The 21,665-nt window shown below is 50.6% G+C and overlaps 8 protein-coding genes across 8 annotated transcripts; 4 read left to right on the forward strand and 4 right to left on the reverse strand.

Moving 5' to 3' along the window:
* Positions 1-954: 954 nt before the first annotated feature.
* On the reverse strand, positions 955-4,511 carry BU24DRAFT_391333 (uncharacterized protein). The gene is made up of 3 exons (XM_033525109.1): positions 4,053-4,511; positions 3,785-3,985; positions 955-3,729 (listed from the first exon to the last, which is right to left on the reverse strand). Exons 1-3 carry the CDS (start codon positions 4,053-4,055, stop codon positions 1,444-1,446), a joined length of 2,490 nt encoding a protein of 829 aa, XP_033384345.1. The 5' UTR covers positions 4,056-4,511; the 3' UTR covers positions 955-1,443.
* Positions 4,016-4,956, reverse strand: BU24DRAFT_190007 (uncharacterized protein). Its single transcript, XM_033521702.1, has one exon. It carries the CDS (start codon positions 4,675-4,677, stop codon positions 4,204-4,206), a length of 474 nt encoding a protein of 157 aa, XP_033384346.1. The 5' UTR covers positions 4,678-4,956; the 3' UTR covers positions 4,016-4,203.
* Positions 4,957-5,857: 901 nt separating this feature from the next.
* Positions 5,858-6,697, reverse strand: BU24DRAFT_190038 (uncharacterized protein). Its single transcript, XM_033521703.1, has one exon. It carries the CDS (start codon positions 6,455-6,457, stop codon positions 5,981-5,983), a length of 477 nt encoding a protein of 158 aa, XP_033384347.1. The 5' UTR covers positions 6,458-6,697; the 3' UTR covers positions 5,858-5,980.
* Positions 6,698-8,324: 1,627 nt separating this feature from the next.
* BU24DRAFT_190055 (uncharacterized protein) lies at positions 8,325-9,369 on the reverse strand. The gene has a single exon (XM_033521704.1). It carries the CDS (start codon positions 9,088-9,090, stop codon positions 8,395-8,397), a length of 696 nt encoding a protein of 231 aa, XP_033384348.1. The 5' UTR covers positions 9,091-9,369; the 3' UTR covers positions 8,325-8,394.
* Positions 9,370-9,383: 14 nt separating this feature from the next.
* On the forward strand, positions 9,384-11,401 carry BU24DRAFT_347019 (uncharacterized protein; the record flags this gene model as incomplete). Its single annotated transcript, XM_033523509.1, has 2 exons — positions 9,384-9,462; positions 9,534-11,401. 2 exons carry the CDS (start codon positions 9,384-9,386, stop codon positions 11,399-11,401), a joined length of 1,947 nt encoding a protein of 648 aa, XP_033384349.1.
* Positions 11,402-12,127: 726 nt separating this feature from the next.
* BU24DRAFT_422327 (uncharacterized protein) lies at positions 12,128-13,894 on the forward strand. Its single transcript, XM_033527962.1, has one exon. The coding sequence runs from the start codon at positions 12,442-12,444 to the stop codon at positions 13,606-13,608; it is 1,167 nt and encodes a 388-aa protein (XP_033384350.1). The 5' UTR covers positions 12,128-12,441; the 3' UTR covers positions 13,609-13,894.
* Positions 13,895-14,137: 243 nt separating this feature from the next.
* Positions 14,138-16,236, forward strand: BU24DRAFT_346131 (uncharacterized protein; the record flags this gene model as incomplete). The annotated part of the gene is made up of 4 exons (XM_033523474.1): positions 14,138-14,227; positions 14,281-14,496; positions 14,552-14,655; positions 14,976-16,236. The coding sequence occupies 4 exons, from the start codon at positions 14,138-14,140 to the stop codon at positions 16,234-16,236; spliced, it is 1,671 nt and encodes a 556-aa protein (XP_033384351.1).
* A 3,546-nt stretch (positions 16,237-19,782) lies between these two features.
* Positions 19,783-21,555, forward strand: BU24DRAFT_422330 (uncharacterized protein). The gene is made up of 6 exons (XM_033527963.1): positions 19,783-20,267; positions 20,320-20,401; positions 20,449-20,507; positions 20,558-20,780; positions 20,920-21,132; positions 21,197-21,555. Exons 1-6 carry the CDS (start codon positions 19,821-19,823, stop codon positions 21,517-21,519), a joined length of 1,347 nt encoding a protein of 448 aa, XP_033384352.1. The 5' UTR covers positions 19,783-19,820; the 3' UTR covers positions 21,520-21,555.
* The last annotated feature ends 110 nt before the right edge of the window (positions 21,556-21,665 follow it).

The raw sequence follows: 21,665 nt of genomic DNA on the forward strand, positions 1-21,665 counted from the left end.
CCGTCAATGCGTTCCACATCCCCGTGGCTGGGGCCCTTGATGGCCGGCCAAAACCGAATGGTAGAACAAAAAGGCAATCCGTCACAGCCCAATAGTCAACTCACCAATGCATTAATTTATTTGCGCGCCGAGACTTCATCTTCAATGCATTACCCACAGTTTGCAAGTGGTAAGGCCAGATGGCATAGCTTTGTTGGCATCAAGACGTCCTTCGTTATGTTCTCCTTTTGTGATTGTGTGATTGTGTGCCTGGATGAATTGCCTATTAGCCTGCCTAAACACCCCGTTATATTGGGATTCAAACGTGCGTTGGTGCGTGTGTACGTGATGTTATCCTCAGCACAAACCAAGTTTTCAACGGTGCGTTGAAGAGGAAATGAAAGACTTGTCGTCTGTGTCTAATTTCCCGCTCTGGTGGGAATTCTTACGCATTTCAGCCGAATCGTATGTCGGACGGGAAGGGAAAGTGATGATGACGAAAAGGAACGGAGCAAGGGAGGAAGAGACAACGGAAGAGTCGAATGTCGTACAGCATGCGCGTGTGCGTGCGCGGATTCATGGTAGGCACCTGCCTGCTGTTTCTTGTTTTCTAGCATAGCACGGACAGGTCGCTCTAGGTAATTAGCAAGCGATTGAGTTATTACTGCTTCTGGTACTCCGTAAAGGATGCTAATTAACGATGAATATTTCGAAACTGAGTCTGTGCCTGTGTGTTGTAACACAGTTCCAGTGTGCTTGGATGCGGTGTGAGGTGGTCGTAGTTTCGGTCATAGGGAGTGGGTGATGCGTGGCGCTGGGATCGTTGGTTATGGCTGTATGCGTTGTACCTGAACTCCTCGTCTAGAAGGTCAGGTGGAAGCAAAACGTCGCTCCCGCCAGTACCTCTGACTTGGGGGCTCTGATGGACCGATGAGAGCGTTATGTTTGCATAGGAGGAGCTACTCGCTTTCAAGTGTATTTCATATATTCATTGTTCTTGCTGTGTGTACCTTATGCTAGTTGTAACTATTGCTAAGTTGATCGACGCTAATGCTGGTGGCTGCTACAAGCCGAGAATAAATTTGACTTTTCGCTCAAACAGTCTGTCATGCTTGAAATGCAGATTGACAGCAAATATAATTCTCGAAGTTCAATTGCGGTGTCTTTCCTTGATCGACGTCGTTGCTAGGTGTCGATGCGAAGAAAGAAAGAATGCCTTGGAGTTTAAGGAGAGGAGAAGAACCAAAAGAATCACAGACTAACTCGTCCTAAGGGTATAATAAATGGGGAACAGGTCATCACTCCGAATCGGAGGGTTCAAAGAAGGCAACGCTTGCTGAATGGAGCAGAACTGGAAACAGAAAATGAACGCCGAAGCAAAGATGCTGCAATGAAGCAGTCGCCACCCAGTGGCCAATCTAGATGTTTAGTGGAGTAGGTTTCATTATAGCTGGCTAATTAGTTTCAAAAGTCACGTCCATTGATGTTGACTTCGTAGCCCTCGCCTTTGGCTTTGAGGGCTTTGGCGACCATGAGTTCGCGCATCCAGTCGATGCGATCGTCCTTGGTCTTGACCGCGAAGTGGTGAACCTTGCCGTTGGGCATCACTTTACGAACTTCGCCTTTTCCCGGCATGGTAGGGACAAGTTGGAATTCAAAAGCAGTAGGGAGGCCATTCTTATCTTTGTTCTGGCTGCTGGCGCTCAGCTTTAGCGCACGTAGTTTCGCGGAAAGCTTGTTTGAGGCCAGGGAGGAGCAAGCCACAGCATAGTCGTCCACGTCAATGGTCTGGAGGGCCGATGAGGACGGCAGCTCGTTGGGGTGCATGGCAAGGGTAGTACCGTTGAGCCTGAAGTGATGATCTTGCCATTCGTGACGAAGAAGCTTCGTGCGGCGTTTCTTCATCCAGCCGTGGTGGCCAACACCCTCGTACACGAAACCGCCCTTGGGTAGAAGTCCAAATTCGGCTTTGGTTACTCCAGTAGGAGACGAGCTCGCGCTTCCATCTCCAGAAAATTGCGTTTCATGTAAGGTGTCGGAGTCATCGGAGTTCCCTACTGGGCTGAACACCTCTCCCTCGTTTAGAGGTGGTAAAGCGAGGGATGGCCGCCGGCGGTCCACACGAGACCCGACTCGCTGGATTGGATCTCTGTATTGCATGTTCGGTGGTACAGACGCGCTTGCATCGCGAGGAACAGAGGACTGGGGTACAGCGGTCACAGGCACGTCCATTTCGGAGAAGGGTGTCCCGAATCGATATACCCCGCCCGGTGATGCGGTGCGGCATGGGGAAAAGGCGGTGTCCAATGCTACCTGAGGACTGCTTGTGACAGCACTCTGCGGGTCGCGCAATCGAGGACCAGCGGACATTGAGCGTGGTGGGGGAATACTGAGTCTCGGAAGGCTTTTCAGGTTGGTGTGGGGGGCCGGAGTAAATTCTGGTGGATGGAGGCTTCGGGGCAAGGATGTTGTCTCATAGGAAGCTGATGTGTGAGCAGAGGTAGATGCGGAAAAGGTAGATACTTGAGGGTAAGATTGCAGAGTGAGGTGACGAGAGGGGAACATCTCAATCGGTGGCGTTGGGGGTGCTTCGATAGGCGTCTCGGTTGTGTAAGGTTGATCAAGGCCTTGGAGTGCGAGGAATTGGCGGACGTTGTCTTGAGGGTCTCGTCGGTCTAGTGCCTTGAGCATGTCTTCTTCCAAAGTGAATTCGGGTAACTGTCCAGGGCCCAAAAGATCTGAAGATGCTACTAGAGAAGGAATCGCATCCGATGTCGGGCGATAAACGTTATCGACCGCGCGCTCTGCCACCTGTGCATTGCCCGGATCTCCAGCTAGGAAGATGTGACCTCCCTTATCGGGTGAGATAGGAAAGCCATGCTCGTCGTTCAGTCTTGCGAGTTGGCGCTGCTGTTTCCTCCATTTTGCGCATCGCTCGCCTTTAGCGCATTTGTGGGGTTTGGGTAATAGTTGCTCAATCGCAACAATTGACACTGATTCACCAGGCATGACGACATCGACGCCGTTTCGATTCCGCCTTGCACGGCGCCTTCGACCACCCGGGGTGACCGCATCGTCCCCATCACAGTCATAGGCGACCCTCCCTTTATCGTGTTGCCGACCGCCACGATGCTTACTCTTCGACCTGTCCTCCGCTGCGGTACATGGCCGACTTATGTCTTCAAAGGGCGTCGGTGCACCGGCAATGGGCGATACTAGGCCATCTGCGACTCTGAGCGAGTCAAGCTGATTCCAGAGCTGATGGCGCTTGCCGAAGGATTGTATCTCAAGCTCCTTGAGATCTTCGAATTGGAGGTCGAGCAGAATAGCGCCGGTAATGTCGTGTGACTCAAATTTGCTAATGATTTCGGCATCGAACCCGTTCTGGAACATCCATGTGGCAACTTCTTGTGACGTCCAGGCTCGCACTTCGGTTGTGTCGAGGTGAGCCACAGCGGAAGCGATTGCATTGTATTCATGCTTGGGAACAATGGTATCAGGAGTAGCCTCTCTTAGTGTGGACTCGAAGCGAGGGAATTCTTTGGGGAGCAGTGGAGACAGTTGCAGTGCAAAATCATAGGGGAATTCATTGGATGACTGGGACGCACGGAAGAGGTGAGGGCCGCGAGGTCCCTCAACCGGCTTCGGGAGATACCAGTCTTGCGCAAATGCAAATCTGGGCTCAGCATCTCTTGGTGTCTGTACTTCCTCGAAGGTTGAGATTGTAGTCTGGCTTCGACGATTGTCATTCTACGCAAATTGTGAGTGACTGAGGTTTATAATTGGCCATGTATGTATGACTTACGGAAGAACGAAGACTTTCTTCTTCGAATTCGCTGTCTTCGTCCTCGATATCGGTGTAGCTGTCACTGACCACCGAAATTGGACGTTCCAGAGAGGTTCGGATGGATAATGAGTTGTGGCCGAAGAATGGTTTGCTGTTCCTCTGAAACATCCCCAAATGCTCTGCACCGGCCTCTAACGGTGTGATGGGTGTCATGGCCTGCTGTTGGGGTGTCAGGTTCATTCCATTGATAAAGGGCCACGCAGAATTGCATGTGGGGCGAACTTACCATGATCACGGGCAGCACGAGGGCGGCGAAGCTGTGGGGGTGGAGTGGTTACCACACAGCAATGCACGAGGAGGAGGAGGGGGAGGAGACTGCAGTGGTCGTGCAGATAGGAAGACGATCTACTGAGGATGGTTGTGATGGTTTTTCCAATTCATGATATGCACTGCAGAAGCGGCAAGACGGTCAGAAATCGGAGAAAGGACCCTGCGGGTTGTAGGGCACTCCCGAGTCTTTTTGTAGAGGAGGAAGGAGAAGGAAAAACAGAGAGTGACCCTGGGTATTTGGCGGAGACAGATGGATCGATATTGTGATAACTAGAGGGACCGGCTGCTGCAGAGACAGCACAGTGCAGAACAGGCATGTTCCGTCCAGTCACACAGGGTGAGCAGAGAGGAAGCCAGCGAAAACGAGTCGAAAGACCCTCTCGGTGCTTCTCCATCCAATCCGCGAACGGAGCGGGCCTGCCCGCATATGCCATAGTTGGATGTGGTTGGGTGAGGTTGGGAGGAGAGTGGGAGGCAAGTGGGAGGATTGGGTCCCTTGGGCGCTTACACAGGGACGGTGAGAGGTTGAAGCAACAAAGTAGATTAATAGTTGTTAGTCTAAACGAGGGTAAAGCAGGCATGAGGTGAGCTAATTTCGCCTGATTCAGGATGAGAGATTGCCATTAATAACTTCCAAATGGGGGAAGGAGGGGCGGGAGAGGAAGTTCAGTGGTTGAGCGCACTTCTTCCTGGTGTGTGTGTGTGTGTGTGTGTGTGGATGGGGAGATCCGATCAGAGACCCTGCGTGCCCAGTCGAGTAGTGGCCCAGCTAGTGGATTCGGTATCGTCCAGTCATGTTCGAGTATACCCAAGCAATTCAATACTAGGGTAAGGGTAAGACAGAGCGAGAGAGAGAGATGATTGTGTACGGAATCACTACTCGCTCACTTTAGCGTCCAGTTGGTGGTGATGGATCATGCCCATGCCCAGCAAGTTGCCCACTTTTTACATCTCGCTCTTCGCTTACTTCGCTTCGGCACGAGAGAAAAGACGTCTGGACTTGGACTAACTTGTGGAGGCTCGAGCGGCCGCTCCTCCCGCTACACACTATCACACAGTACACTATCATCTCTGCATCCATAATACTCTAGTATGTAACTACTCACGATACTATCCATAGCCTAGATACACTGTCCTCTGTACGATAACAAAAATGATGTTGATGAGTTTTGCATTTGTACAATACGCGAGCTTCCTCTCCCATGCCATGTACGATACACGACACAGTACGGAGTATAGATTACACTCTATCAAGATCCTTATGCGAGTAGGTATCTAATCATGGTCAGCTAGACACAATACGGTACACGACTGTGGGACGGCAGATTTCCCGTGCCATTCCCCATCCCCGTCCCATCCTACTCCACCAAAAGTCCGCTGACTCTGCACAACCCGCTCGATCTTGACTCCATGCCGCGAGGGGCGATCATCGTCTGCCGTCAATGCCACTCATCTTTACTACTGTACTACGCCGTTACCTTGCGGGCCATGCACATTCTTGTGCTTGGTTCAACACCGCGCCGCCCGTTCGCATGCCGTGATCGCGTGCGAGAGCATACACTTATGTCGACGTTACGCTACTACAGAGGTACGACCCACGCATCTATATCTGAACTCCACCGCTTTTACAGCGTATGACTCCCACATGACCTGGCCTATTCTGTAGATAATGGAGAAAATTAATGTCAAGTGACTCTTTGGGCATTGATGGCGCTCCAGGAGCCGGAAGTGGGCATCACCGCCTGGACACAGCAGGGGCTAGTTGGGGCACGACGACCACATCGACGAGTGCTGATTTGCGACCAACATCGGATGGAGCTGATGAGAGAAATGCCCGCATTCTCGTACTCGGATAGTAGGCCTTGAGCACAGTGGAGCATTGCACTACAACGCAACGCATATCACGAAATTTGCAGACCGCAAAGAGGTTGGCATCTGATTAGTTGATTTATTGATTAAGAAAGATAGAGTGGGAACCCTTGGAGGGGGATGGAATATTGCGCTGTAATTGGACAGTTCTGGGTTTTGTTGGACTTGATTGGAGTAGTAAGTAAATTTGACGAAGGTTGCGCCCGGGACGAAGGAAGGCCTCGACTGAGAATTCTGAGCAACCGAAGCAGCCTCATCGTGATCCTCTCCACAGTCAAAGTGTAGCGAATGCAGCGAGGGAATATTGGAAACCGCGTATCGTCCAGGTTCACACTTTACTTCCGCACATCTCGGACGGATACGTGCAGTAACGCACGCCACCACACGGTCGGACGTACAGAATTCGTGCCGCGAGGGCCTAAGAGCAAACGCTGCGCAACCATACCTCACGTTGCTTGCATCGGCTGTGCCTCCCGAAAACAAAGCTTCCATGGAGACGCATCTCTTAGTTACATATATACATACATACACATCAGAAAGCTTCCTCTACAAAGTACGGAGTACCGTACATATTTCATGTGCGCCACCCCTTCCTTGTACCACATAAACTACTGCTCTCCAGGACGGAAATGGCATCGACTCAATCCATTGAGTGACTCGAGGAGATCATGTCTTCACCTTCTGCCCCGCTTCATTGGTCTCCGAACGTCTGGATCTGACCGCTTTTCTGGCCGTTCAACTTGCCCAAGACTGTCTTCGTGACCGAGGAGGGACCTGTACGAGCTTGCAAATGCAACACCGCCCACCTACGAACCAACAGATTTGCGATAATCCACCACACTCTACTCACATGACTAACAATTAATGCGGGCCAGAGACCTCTTCGTCCCTCGTGCACTTGCGACCACGATAATGGTGCCGTCGAAAAGTGTGCTCTGTAGGAGGCGAATCAGATCTCAAAGATGGCCTAAGAATGAGAACGCTAAATTCGCTAGGCTATGGACGACGCATCAACGGATGATTCTGTACTTATGGGACGGAATACCCAGTACAATTCTGTATCAACCTCGACCTTCTGGCCAAGCCGATGGCAACAGCCCGTCCTGCTGTGTAATGCTATCCACCTACGCTGTTGGTGATAGCGACACCGATGCTGTGGTTCATTCTTCCGGCCTCAACATTTGCGAAAGCTCGAATCGGCTCGCGTGTGCCCACTGCCCACCACCACACGAGAAGCTCCTCCAACCGATGACTGAACCTGCCGTGGTAAACCCGGTGTAACTCTAGCTAGCGATCGGTAATGAGTCGTGCATTATGAGGGACTTGATTCTTGACTGTTGAGGCGCTCTGCCATCTGGGGGGAAAGTGTAGCTTTTGGACGGGGCACTCGCAACGATATAATCCTCTCGCTTAGCTTGCTTACTTGCTAAAGCCCTTACGGAGTGACAGCCCAGAGGCTAGATGTTCAAAGTCAACGGAGTACTCCGTGAGGTACAGGGTCTCTATCAAAACTAATGAGTCCAGGATGCCTTGGGCAACGAGAAGGGCAAGTAAAATCCTTCGTATGAATTCCGTACAGAATCAAATCGCAATTCGCGGCTTGGTGGTAATAAGCTGTAGGTAGGTACTCGCAAGGTGTTGCTCCGTAGCGGGTACAAGAACATGGAGGAACAAATCCGCGGTGTCAGGTGAGCTTCGTACGCGTTGACTCAAGATGGAGGTAAGTATTCGCTACACGGTGCTTCATTCGTGGACTACCAAGTATTGGTTATAATAGTCGGTAACCAATCGCATCAGCAAAGAGGCGAATGTCGCCCAAATAGGGAATACAGGTAGGGATCTTAGTCTAGCCGTGGAGTGGGGCTGGACTGGGATCCCCCTTCCCTCCCTCTTTGCCTTTTCGTCCTAAACTAATTATGTGTCTTTTACCGGAGAGAGTGAGTAAATTAATGGCCTTTTTTTAGTTGCACGGGACAGCTCTCTTAGCGCATCCTACTAGTGATCCCTGTCGAGCGCCACAAGGGGATCCACCCGTCGATAAGCCCTACCATTGGCCCGTCGCATGGAGCTAATCTAAAGCTTGTCATGCAAAATCCAACTCCATCGACATGCTTCGTGCCACTCATAGAGCTCTCTTGTGCAAACACGCCCATCACGTCTTCATCCGGTCGCTTGTGCTGGTCCCATCCATGTCCTCTGGTCGCGTCACACGAGCTCTCCCCTACGAGTACTCACGCTCCTCCCTCGGGGAAATGCTGTCCTCCATGGCCGACCTGCCGCGTTAGGTAGAGCATGCACTCGACTGCTTTGGACTTGAACCGTCTAGCCAGCTCTGTAAGCCGTCTAGAAATGATACTGGTAACTGCTCCAACGAATCAATCGAGCACGAGTATGTTCGCAAAATTCCTCCATGTCTTCTAGCTGTCTTTTCAAGCCGAATCACCGAGCCACTGCGCATTACCTTCGCGGCCAATCTCGGACGACAAGACACCAACACTTGCTCCCACCTGGGGCGGGGGGTAAAAGAGAGGGAGATGGGAAAAGTTACCAGAATTCCGGATACCAGAAGCTGCAAATGCGGATTTCGACATATGCGATCTTGGCAATACTGCAGCTCTCAAGGATCGACAGTGGTCAGAGCGAGCCAGCAACGTCCGGGCCGGCCAGTTATCGCATCCGCTGCAAGTGTTTTTGATCTGGCCTCCCACGTCGCTCTCGGATGCACTGATATTGCGGGATGGGGGCCCTCCACACGCACGCCGAGGAGAGAACATGTCCAAACCCTGGTCTGCGTGCATGTCTGATTTGGGTGATATTACTGCTAAAAACACTGCGGGGGCCACCAACCAGCCTAATCGTTCACTCGAGATCCGTGCACCCCACCCTTCCACCAACCACTCCCCGGCGGCTACGCAAAAATAGCTGCACACCAAAAGGCCCCAAATTTCAATATCAACCTGCAGGATGAGTCTGCTCTGGCCAATGGCTGTTGCTCTTTCTTTCCCAACGCGGCGTTCGCATCTCTCTTCGGGGGAAGACACATGTTGACCATCCGGCCAAACTCCAAGAATAGATCCAGATCTATTAGTTGCAATTGTGCCGCTTATGGAACTTATAAGGTACATAACCTTTCGTCCCTCTGCTTCCAGACAGGCACAACACCATAATTTGCTCCACGCAACCTTTTCTCTATTCCTCGAAGTCCGCTGGACAGGCTTCGAATTACCTATCTTTAATTAAGAGCAACCTGGTCGAGCCCTGCCATCCTGTCCCTTACGATCCCTCCCGTTGCGCGTTAGTCCTTATTGCCGCATTGTTTACTAGCCTTTCATAACCCCATCTCGCTGGTCCCGAAGTACATGAGCCGTCCATGTCCTCCACTTCTGCATCTTCGTCCACTGGAAAACAATCCACAACCATGGTGGGAACTACAAACGCAAACGCTGCCAACTCAGCAAAGCAAGCTGCTACCAAGATGCATCGCCGCTCGCGGACTGGTAAGTTATGAATTCCATGACTCTCTACAGGGATCCTCGCGCTTGGACTACGGCTAACGAGAGCTCTGCAGGATGCTTCACATGCCGCCTTCGACGCAAGAAGTGCGACGAGGGAAAGTCGTCTTGCCGCGCCTGCAAACATCTTGGTCTGAAGTGTGAATACAAGAGGCCAATGTGGTGGGGCAACAACGAGCAAAGGCGCAACCAAAAGGAGATCATCAAGAACATCATCAAGCGGACGAAGCTCAACGAGAAGACGGCCCAAGGTGTCACATTAGGTGCCAACACTCCTCCAAGCTTATGCCATTCTCTCCCCACATCCGACACATTCTCAGATGGTATTGCCTGCACGCGGGCTCCATCCGTCGACTCGCAACTTTCATTAGATTACAACTTCAACCAAGTCGCTACACCCGACTTGTACAATTCTGTCTCTATGCCCCCTCCTATGTTTGCCCCATCCTTCAACCACCCCGGCCAGTTCGCACCCTACGAAGTGGACATCAAGACAGAGAGCCAAATGTTCATCAACGACATTCCTACACGACGAGATTCTACAATCTCCACTTTCAGCACCTATCAAGCACCCCCCGTTGTCGGCTACCCATACCCGGCGGAGAACTGGATACAGCAAGACTACTTCGAGAGCCGTCGCGAATCATTCGCCGAGGAGCCGCTCGATTTCCAGGTCTTCGATTTCCCCCACGGATCATTCAGCCCGTCGCACCAGTCTCTCATTCAGGTTGACGAGTGCGACCAGCACCTCCTCAATCACTTCATTGAGAATGTTCTGCGATTGATCTTCCCCATTCTGGATGTCAACCAGCACGGATCTGCGCGCACAGATGTCATTCTCCCAGCATTGGAGTCGAACAAGACCTACCTCCACTGCTGCTTGAGCATTTCCGCACTGCACTTGAAAGCGACCGAGAGGATTCAGGGTGAACAAATCGACAACGACATCATGCGCCACCGATATGCCACCATCTCTGAACTCTGTGAGGCACTCAACCGCGACACTGATCACTCACAGATCCTCGAGGCCACGCTCGGTATGATCTTCTTCCAATGCTCTGTGGGCCGTCCAGACGATTGCCTTCCTGATATTCCCTGGCACCAACACTTCCAGGCAGCAACAAGTCTTGTCCACAAGCTCGAGCTTCCATCACACCTCGTGGCTTTGAACGGGCAACCTCACTCACAGCCACCGTTCAACATGACTCTCGCTTCCTGGATCGATATCCTTGGTGCTACCATGCTCGGTAGGACGCCCGCATTTGCAGATACCTATCGCGAGAAGCTCATCGGCGACTCGCCTTCGGGTCTTGCGGAGCTCATGGGTTGTGAAGACCGCATCATGTACTTGATCTCTGAGATCGCTTGCCTCGAAGCCCTCAAGTTGGAGAAGATGGATGAGGTCCAACTCTGCGCACATATCAAGCTCCTTGGTGATCAGATCAGTTTGTCCGAGCCCCCGCCAGGCACCGTTGCGAACGCCTACTCCGCCACAGGCGCGATCCGACCAAAACAGCTCAGCCGCAACATGACCGCTGTCTTCCGCTTGGCTGCTCGAATCTATCTTTGCAGCCTGGTTCCAGACTTCGATCGAACCCAGGCAAGCATCTCCAACCTGGTCAGGGCCATGAGCGAGGCAATGGAATTCATCCCCGCGGGTCCCGATGGCTTCGACCGCTCCCTCGTCTGGCCTCTGCTCATTGCTGGATCAGTCTCGCTACCTGGTTCCTCTTTCCGCAAGATGTTTGCCGAGCGTGCCGGTCGCCTGGGAGAGGCTTCTGCTTTTGGCTCTTTTGGAAGGATCAAAGAGCTTTTGAAAGACGTTTGGCTCGTCAACGACGACAACCTCGCGAACGGCAGCAAACAGAGCGTCCACTGGAGGGACGTGATGCGACAGAAGCACTGGGATTTCTTGTTGATCTAGATATCCCATCTCTTCTGCTGGAAAGCATCCTGGTCTGTTTGTGTGTCTTAGACTTCCGATGCAGTCTACTAAACAGCATCTTACTTTCTCTGCATATATTAACTTTACTTACGCCTTATACCCACTTTATAATATTTTATACCACGGTTATACCTTTGGGGAAGAAGATGGATCGCATCCTGCATATCACGAATGGCGTTGAAGGAAGGGAAACGGATTCGGTGATGACCTTACGGCATGGCATTTATGGAGGAACCGAGGAAAGCTAGTGCAGCTTCCCACAGACATTTTATATGTTGTAGTAATATGCACAACGGGGCCTTGTCCCGAGTGCAACAGTCGTGGCTTTGGGCCCGATTCACATAGACAAAGAAGAAGAACTTAGCTTCAAATGAAAAAGCTCGATATCTGAGCATTACTTATTATCATGGTGGTCTTTGTTGCATCTGTCTCTCTACCTGTGCCTATAGTTATCACGTATCGTTTGATGACTTTGCTTTCACCTTTAGCACTGCTTTCGCCACTAATGACAGGCGCCCCTTGCAGCAGAGTTCTCTCATTATTGGTCTACACAAATGCAATGACAGAGCCACAGCAGTTCGAGGATGACCCCTCGATTAAGTTCCCCTCCGTCTGCCGCTGGTGGCGCGCTCACCGGTGCAGCGCGTTGCCATTATTAGAAAAGCATCCCGTAAGCGAGAGCAGTCGGGCATAACTATTTGCGATCGAGATCCTACAACATTAGGTTGGAGGAGACGACGAATGCAGTCGTGCGGCACGTCTGAAGCTTTTCAAAAGTCGTTACGGTCTGGCTGCGTTGTGCCCTTGTGAGCTCGCGAGTTCAAGTTTGCGAGTGCATGGCCGGTCTTTCAGCTGAAGTCACCTGATTGTTTCGCATTGGCAGCCCGGATACGGTCCTGGTCGTCGTGTACCAATTTCCCGTCCATCAATTCATTTATTCGGCTTGGCCCCCACCCGTACTTAACGACGCCGCAGCTGTAACGCGCTTCCACGTCTTCTGTACTCTACAGGTACATAACATGTCTTCCGCCGCCACCTTTTCTTCTTTTACACCCGTAGGCACCGCGACATCTAATCCTCCGAGCAAGGATGAGGTCGAATCGCCCAGCATCTCGAGTACGAACGCTCTCGCCCGCTTCGAGTTTGAGGCCGGGCATGGCAGGGAAGGCACCAAGATACTCATGGTAGAATGGGAGGATGACAACACAACACGCGGCATTCGGGGCGATTGGCACATTTCATGGGAAGGCAAGACGACGGTGCTGCCCGCAGACGACCAGCCCAGCAACGATGTAAACCGTATCTACTTCCTATTGCCTCCAGGAGTAGCAGTACCCTCGAGCGTCACATTACTTCATCAACCGCATGGAAGTGACAAGTCTCCAGTGATATGGCACACCAACCCGTTGCCTGCCATCTTTCCTCCTGAGCTCGGTGCTTCCGCCCGTGCTGCGGGGAAGAAGGGCATTCTACATACCATATGGGCAAAGAAGAGGTTGCAAGTCTTGCAAAAGGAGATTGATGCCGAGTCAAAGACGAACGTCGAGGGCATAGGCTTCCTGATGGCGGTGCAGGAGAAGGAATGGATCGAACAAACGTTCGGTGTCACGGCAAAGCCTGCTGGCCTCAATCTTTCACTGGCCGAGCCCTCAGTGCCGTCATTGGGCCCCGCAAGCCCCAGATCTCCAGGCGGCGGGAGGCTGATGGAGAAGCTTCGCGGCCTAAAGCTGGGGACGAGCGAAAAGGATCTTACCTTAAAGTCAGAATCTGGAGATTTACCACAGTCGAATCCCCTCTCGCCCGAATCGTCGGATGTGGCGGTTTCGTCATTCGCTGCTTTCAAAGGCGCGAACCCCTCGGTCCTTGCAGCTAAACCCCCACAGCCTGCCCAGGCTCCCCAGGCGGGCCGGATAGTCACCGCAGTTCCGCCCCCATCGCTCGTGGCACAACAGCAGCAGCAGCAACAGCAACCTGGGATGGCCTCGTTGAATGCGTTTACTGCCCCAGGACCTGTCTTCCAGTCTCGGGGCCCGTCGTTACCGGCGAACGACGATGACGATGACGACAAAGACGAAGGCCTGTTTGCTCTACCGATTAGCCCGCGCAGTCCTGAGATGTCAAAAAGCCCTTTCTCCTTCGCAGGTCCTGAAACTACAAATCTGCTTCAAGGTGAACGTGCCGCCTAAAAATGTTTTATGACAATAAAGATGATGGTGATGCTTGGTTGTAGATGGAGTTTGGGACAATCGGTGAACGAGTTGGTTTTTGTTCTGAGCGCTTCCATTGTTTGATGATACCTAGAGTATATAGTGTTGAGAGGGTTGCTTCGGTTGACAACCTCTGGTATATTGCAGAAAACAGTGCTGCATGAAGGCTACAGAAAGCTTCCCCCTTGCCCCACGCAAGCTCTTTGCCAATGAGGAACGAAGTGAACGAAATAGATTTTTACCATACCGCATGCGGCCACTTGAGGGTTGAGCGACGTCTCACGTGACCATAATTACTATAGATGAGTAAGCACCCTGGAAAGCGAACGCCGGTTCTCTACCTTCACTTTCTTGCGACGCGAAACCTCCGACAACCTCCAAGCCCTCGTCCAACTATCCGTCAAGGCGCTCCCCATTTCTCATCACGAATTATTTCGAGACAGAACAACAGTAGCCTGCGAAATTACTCTTTCTGCCACATTTAGCTCACAAGAACACCGCGCGCATCATGCTCGTTTCCGGTCGCGGCAGCATCGCACAGGTGCAATACACTGGCGACGAAGCTGCGGCGGAGATCAAAAAGCTCCTCGATACAGTTGTCAGTACACTGTCGCGCTACAACTATTACATTGACTGACTTATTGTTTATAGGTTGCTGCTGAAGATGAATTTGAGCACTGGGAAGCCCTCGTAACTCGCGTTTCGGACCTCGAGGGAGGTGTCACCCGCAATTCCAGCCCTTCCGTCATCGAACTCCTTCGCAACGTCTTCGACTGCTTCCTTGCGAAGTTCCCTCTATTCTTCGGATACTGGAAGAAATATGCCGATCTGGAGTTCTCCATTGGTGGGACCGAGACAGCTGAAATGGTAAGTGCGCCAATGAAAGCATCGCAAGGCTATGTAGCTCATGGAGGATTTACAGGTCTATGAGCGCGGAATATCTTCCATTCCTGTCTCCGTTGACTTGTGGACACATTACTGCCACTTCAAGTTGGATACATGCCATGATAACGACATCATCCGAGAGTAAGTTCAGTCTACCTAGCCCGCTCCTGCCAGAGCCAGCTCCTGCCAGAGCCAACATTCACAATGACACTCCAAGCGTGATGTTTCTTCGAGATTGAGAAGCACTCAGCTTCATCTAATCAGTTGCCTTTGATAGCCCCGAAACAGTGGGATACACATGACTTTCGATCTTAAGATCGGAATGCACCGCGGCCGTCCACGCTTGATGGTATCACGCCGGTTCGCCCCGTAGTCATCATTCGATGATCTTGATTTCCTCTCCCTCCCCTTGGCAGCCTCCACTCTATGTATCTGAAGTATTGGAAAACTGACATCACTAGTCTCTTCGAACGTGGCACCCACTTCGTGGGCATGGACTTCCAATCCGGCCCGTTCTGGGACAAATACATCGAATTCGAGGAGAGAATCAATGAAGCGTCGAACGTAACCAAGCTATACGCCCGTGTCTTCCAGATTCCTTCGTTCAATTTCGGCCGTTACTATGAAAAGTTCCGTGCTCGCATAGGCATACAGCCTGTTGAAGAGCTCGTCGAACCAGAGGTTTTGGTGAAGATGACCAGCGATGTTCGATCAGAAGAACCAGGCCTGCCAGAACTGGAGGTGGAGCGATCACTGCGCACCAAGATCGATGCACACTACTACCAGGCTTACACTCTTGTACAAAATGAGTCAACCAAACGCTGGACATTTGAATCAAACATCAAGCGGGGTTACTTTCACGTGACGGAGGTCGAAGAAGCCGACTTAGCCAATTGGCGCAAATACTTGGAGTTTGAGGAATCCGAAGGTGACTTCAAACGCGTCGCTTTCCTCTACGAACGCTGTCTGGTTTCATGCGCACTCTACGACGAGTTCTGGCTACGCTACGCCCGATGGATGTTTGGACAAAGCAAAGGCGATGAGTTCTGCGAGAAGAGGGACGAGGATACTCGTCTCATTTACATGAGAGCAAGCTGCATTTTTGTTCCTATCGATCGTCCTACCATTCGTCTACACTGGGCCAGATTCGAGGAGAAACTCGAGCGCACCCAGGTTGCTCGCGACATCCACTCTGCGATTCTAGATCAAGTACCCAACCACGTCGAGACTCTCGTCTCATTCGCAGGTCTTGAAAGGCGGCAAACCGGCAACGAGGCGGCTATTGAGCTCCTCGGCACCTACATCGAACAGCGAGACATTGAAATATCTAGCCAACTCCTCGCAGAACAAGCCCGCATTCTCTGGCAGTGTAGCAATGACGCTGCACGAGCAAGACAACTTTTCAAAGACAACTATGAGAAATTTGTCAGCTCACAGGCTTTCTGGATCAATTACTTGAAATTCGAAATCAGCCAGCCTTTCCAAGGTGAAGACGAGGCTCACACTCGGATCAAAGCAGTACACGACTTAATGCGCAGCAAAGCGCAACTCAGCCCCGAAGCTCTGAAGGACCTTTCTTCATATTACATGGAGTACCTTCTCGATCGCGGTGGCAAAGAAGCAGCTCACGAATACATGCTTCTCGACAGGGGAGTCAACGGGTATGTTGCATCTACCCCAGATGTCCCTTCCCCCCTTCTCCCCCTCCCCAAGAGCTCTTAGAGCCTCCTTACCTCATAGAACACTCGCGCGAAAATGCTTGTCTAGCATACGTTCCGAGATCTTGCAAGCTTCAAGAAGTCTTCACCCTGATTCGGAACGCCATGAACGGATACCTTCAGCCTAGTTCACACTTTTTCTCTTATTCCGTTTGCTTGTTTCATCCCTCCTCATAATCATCCTCGGACGATCAAGACTCATCGGAGAAAGAGAGGCATTTCGTAAGCTTGCTAACGTTCCGTCCCCTACCCCGACAGTTCAGTGTCCGCTCAGAATCAAGTCGCAGCAGCAGCCAAAAACGGCTAAGAGAGCATATGTACACCTCAATCAATCAGTTGACGTCTTGGAGTTGAGGTTTCAGCTGAGTATCCCCATGTCCTGGATGCCGGATATGCGCGCTACTGTCAAGAGTAGATCGGATATCAGGCTCACAGGGTAAGCATGTTCACCTTGAACCTTTCCGACCTGCTGCTAATTACTTTATTAGTCATAAGCTCCTCTCGTTGCGCTATCGTGCAAGCATAAAGCCTTTCTGTTTTGTATATCAGTGATCCCCTTTGCCTACGAAAGATGGAACCGACACGGTCTACCCTCGATCTTTACGAAAACGCTGTCCATATCGTATTTGATTGGACCACTGCAACTTTTCTTAGTCACCCGGTCCTCTCACCTAAATGAAGGAATAATAATGGATACCACTACCGAACCACACGGATATGTGATTCAGGTTTTCGAAACGGCTATTTGGCGTTTTCTGGAGGTATCTTTCGATGTTTTTTTAATCCCTGGATCCGCTATCTCATAGAACCCTTCGGACCCTTCGCAGTGATCTTATTCAATGCGATTACATAGGAAATCAACAAAAGTTCTCATCACCTTGCATCAAAGTCAAACCGCAATCGTGCCTTCTAGCTCTGTAAACGTTGCCTAACTCTTAGTATAGGCACATATTGATCGGGCGCTAAAAGAATAGGTAGTTATTTCATGTTCATGAAACAGCCTCGTGTACAATAACACACTTTCGTTTCCATTTCCCGAACACATGGCCCCCACAACAGCACCATGAATATGACCCATGAAAGTACAGTAGGCGCCAGACCCAATACATCGTATGTCCGATGTTCGTATGATGCAGCACTCAAGATAACTATCAATATGCACCATGCCCCTTGGAGCTCAACTTCATTGGTTGACTCGTTGCTGTGCCGCAACCTTACAGGAGCCGGACGGGAGGGACGGGCGCCTAACACAATGCACACAGGAAGGTACCCCGCCCACTTGACAATGATTACGAGGTTCTAAAATAGCTATGAAAGATATACTATCCCACTTGTGGCCTTCATTTCGTCCCTGATCTCTGAGTTTTCACTGTTGATAGATCCTGCCTTTGCCTCGATTGTGAGGAAGTGCCCATGCTTGATCTAGCGACATTATGGTGACTATGGTACTTGCTGAAAAGGAATGCATCATTGGTAATCTTTGCTGACCATGATGTTAGAGAATGCCAGCAGGTCCGGCATCAAGCTCTGCTAGAGAAACTTCCGCCAGTCACGAGCCCCCTACGTTGACGCCGACATCATCGACTGGACATTTCACCTTTGGGCAGCAGCAAACAGGCACTGCCAGTGGTTCATGCCGAAGTATTGCGTCTGCTACATCGCGCTTGACACCAACATCATCTACTGAAATCTCATCGCCTGGACCCTTTACCTTTGGCCATCCGCGGTCAACATCCCCTTCGTTCACGTTCAGCCGAGAATCGAACACACCAGTGCGAACACCGGGTAGTGAAAGAAGTCAAACTTTACAACCATCCGCAGGTCATATGTCTAGATCAAGGGAAACTACCAGCAGTGCGGCATCGAGCGTTCCCTTGTTTACCCCTTCCACAACCGCGTCGATTGCCGCATCCGAGGTAGGCGATGATCCGGACGTTCCTGTTCAGTCTATCGAGAGAGATACTTCGGTACAGTCGACTAGCGCACCGTCCATATCCAGCGAGTCCCTCGAACAACGAGGAAACACAGAGAATGACAATCTGGCTCAGCAGCTTCGAGGAATCAGACTACATGATTCAACACCAGCTAGCAGCGTACCAGATATACCCAGAACTACCTCAACCCCATCTATTCAACTATCACCCAGTCCACGAACTCCAACTGAACACAGCAGAGCAGATAGTCTTGCCGAGAATTTGCATGGGCTGAGTTTGAACAGAGATGTTGAGACTCCAACTAGGAATCTCAGCACAGAATCCGTACCGCAAGGTGGACGCCGCACACCAAGGTCGCGGCGCTCCTCTAGCATGCCGAGGAGGGAGATTGAAGTACACAAGGTCGAAGATGAGGACCCGCCCCAATCATTGCTCTATGACCCGCGCATCCAGAGCAGTTTGAACAGAACTAAGGATGCTGCTGTGACTTTGAGAACAGCTTTGGGGAGCTCGAACCTGCATCAGGAACAGGGCTCGACCATACAGCAGTTATATGCGCGAGCCGAGGTCTTGTCATCTTTTCAGCCACCTTCTTCCCGCATCGTCGGGCTGGTAGGAGATTCCGGTGCGGGGAAGAGCAGTCTGATTAATTCACTATTAGATCGAAAAGACTTAGCAAGATCTGTAAGTGGCACATCAGTTCTCAATAAAGATCACAACTAAAGCATCATAGAGCAGCAATGGAGCAGGCTGCACGTGCGTTGTAACGGAGTATCACTACCATAGTAGCGAATCTCTCGCACTCGAAGTGGAATATTTCACCAGAGAAGATCTGAAGGTTCAATTCGAAGAGCTCCTTCAAGGCCATTATGATTACCAAGACCGCCCTAGTGGAATGCCAAAGGAGGACGTCATTGACTTGGAGAAGAGGAGTGCCCTTGCCGTAAACACGTTCCAGGCTGCGTTCAAACTGCAGCTCGGCAGACACCCTGAAATACTCCGCTCGCAGCCGCTATCCGTTCCTGTTAACACATTAATGAGCTGGGCTGATGAACTGCTACCATCTTACACGAGACATCAGGCGATAGGACAAAGAGAGACGTTCGCTAATGTACAGCAATGTTCGAATCGCCTCTATGCTCTGACTTCAGAGATTGAAGGGACGACGGAAGCGAACCTATGGCCCTTAGTCAAGAAGTTGCGGTAAGAGTCTTTGTTTGGCTTTTAATTCCATATGATGCTCACAGTTTTCGATAGTGTCCACCTCAATGCGGTAATATTAAGTAAGGGCCTGATACTTGCAGATCTGCCAGGCCTTCGTGACCTCAATTCTGCGAGACAGAACGTTTCAGAACGCTACATTCGAGAATGCAACCAAATATTTATTGTCGTTGAGGCCAAGCGAGCGGGTACAAATACTAGTGTTAAGGAAGCGCTCGATCTCGCTGTTGAGGTTGGTATTTCCCATATCGGCATAGTATGTACGAGATCTGAAGAAATAAACATTTCGGAAGCAAGGAATGACTTTCCTGCTAATCGCGCACGCATCGATTCCATGAAAAACGAGCTTCAGCAGCTGCGGAATGACATATTGGCTCATGAAGAAGAGATCAAGATACTGAATGACCAAGGACCTCGAGACGTCGACGCGTTCATGGAAATCAAGGAGGTACACAACGAGCTTCTAGAGATGAAGGCCAAATATGCACAAGATAAATTCAAGATCGAAAACTTTATCGTGGGATTACGGAACAGAAAGATCAGAAACGAAATATTGGGAAACTATCGAGATCATCCTGCTTCAGCGGGCCTCACTGTTTTCTGCGTTTCTAACTCCGTGTACCGGGAGTATCGCCAAAAGGCTGTTGCCGATGCTATTCCATGGCTCAACATGAGTAATATCATCAATTTGAGGCGACACTGTGTTGGGATAGTAGCGGAAAGCCATTTACGTGCGGCTCTGGCATACATGAATGATGACTTTCCTGCCTTCCTTGGATCTACGCAACTCTGGCTTGAGGCAGGCTCAGGTGGTACAAGTGCTGAACGCAAGAAGGTTATTATAGACGCAGTCGCTTTGGTACAGGATCGGCTTGATGAGGTCCGCACATCCATCATTAGCAGTACACAGTATACTGAATGAGTACATGCAGATGACTGCCCCATTCTCCGATGTAAACACCGTCTCAGAGGCCATCTTCTCTCAATTTTCTGACTCTATCTCGTCGGACATGGGTATGTCTAGTTGATAGCTTTCTGGGCTTGACTAAAATCCAATTTAGAAGCACATACTCGTCAATGGAGTCACGCATCAAGGAAAGCGGCCAAAGATTGGAGGGGTGTGAGTAGCGTTGTGTCTCCTTGAGTGACATTGTATTGATCTGTTCGTAGTGGTATCATACCACATTTGCAGCCTGGTGCCGAAACTATGGAAGCCACCAAACACGCCAGATGGAATATCACTGCTGGAATGAAATTGCCATCGAACAAATGGCAAACGATATTCTACGAATGTGGCGAGTTTTCAAGAATGACGTGGACCAAATCATCAACAGGATGAAGGCCGACATAACAAATGACCTACGAGTGGTCATCGAAATCACGCATCGCTCATGTAAGCCATACAAGCACAGCTCTTTGCCATCTCAAGATCACAATCCCCAAGATTGACACCTTTCATTGCTTCAATAGATTAGTTGCGTGTGGAAGTTCTATTTGAAATTCGCTTCGTGAATCGTTAACGGATCGTACAGCTAGGATATCGGATGCGGCTAAAAGGTCGCTGATGACACTGATGAGAACTATCCAGCACCGCCGGCTCTACCTAAATTACGCTATCGAATGTGCCATAGACGATCATCAAGCTCGTATGCAAAAGCTTCGAGTAGACCTTGTTTCTAGCATACAGTCATCGATCATTGGGCAGCGCATGGTCCCATACTACAAAGCTAGTATCAGGGAATGCGGTCAGTAGGAGATGCTTAATGAAATTTGGTCATAATTATAGTCTGGGTCACTAATGTTTCATAGGTGGCGGTAGTGACCTTCGTAAAAAGGCAATAATTTGCGACGATGCATTTGGTTCCGAAACTTTATTTGACGGCCATCGAACGGATTTTAGGGAACGAATCTTCGCAATCGGAGAGGAATTTCAGCAAGCCGTCACTGAGGTGATAAAGAAGGAGGTCACTATCATCTCGATCGATCTGGATTCTCTTCGTGACGACAATGTGATCCAGGAGTCGGAGAGAAACCCTCGCTTTCGAACGGGGCTTACGGAGACATGTGACGAAGTGCAGACACTACTGGATGATATCCGCAGAGTTGTGGATAGTGTCACGAGCAGTGCCTAGTCGTTTGAATGTTCATAGTTTTCTTTTCATCTTGAGGCGTTCATAGTTCAGCAATACATGGGTGCCTATCTGGATACATGCGCTTTGAAGTGATCCTAAGGCTATATGACAGTGTTCGCATATGCTTGAAGAAAGGTTGTTTTCCC

This window comes from Aaosphaeria arxii (assembly GCF_010015735.1).
Source record: "Aaosphaeria arxii CBS 175.79 unplaced genomic scaffold BU24scaffold_4, whole genome shotgun sequence".
NCBI classification, from domain to species: Eukaryota; Fungi; Ascomycota; class Dothideomycetes; order Pleosporales; genus Aaosphaeria; species Aaosphaeria arxii.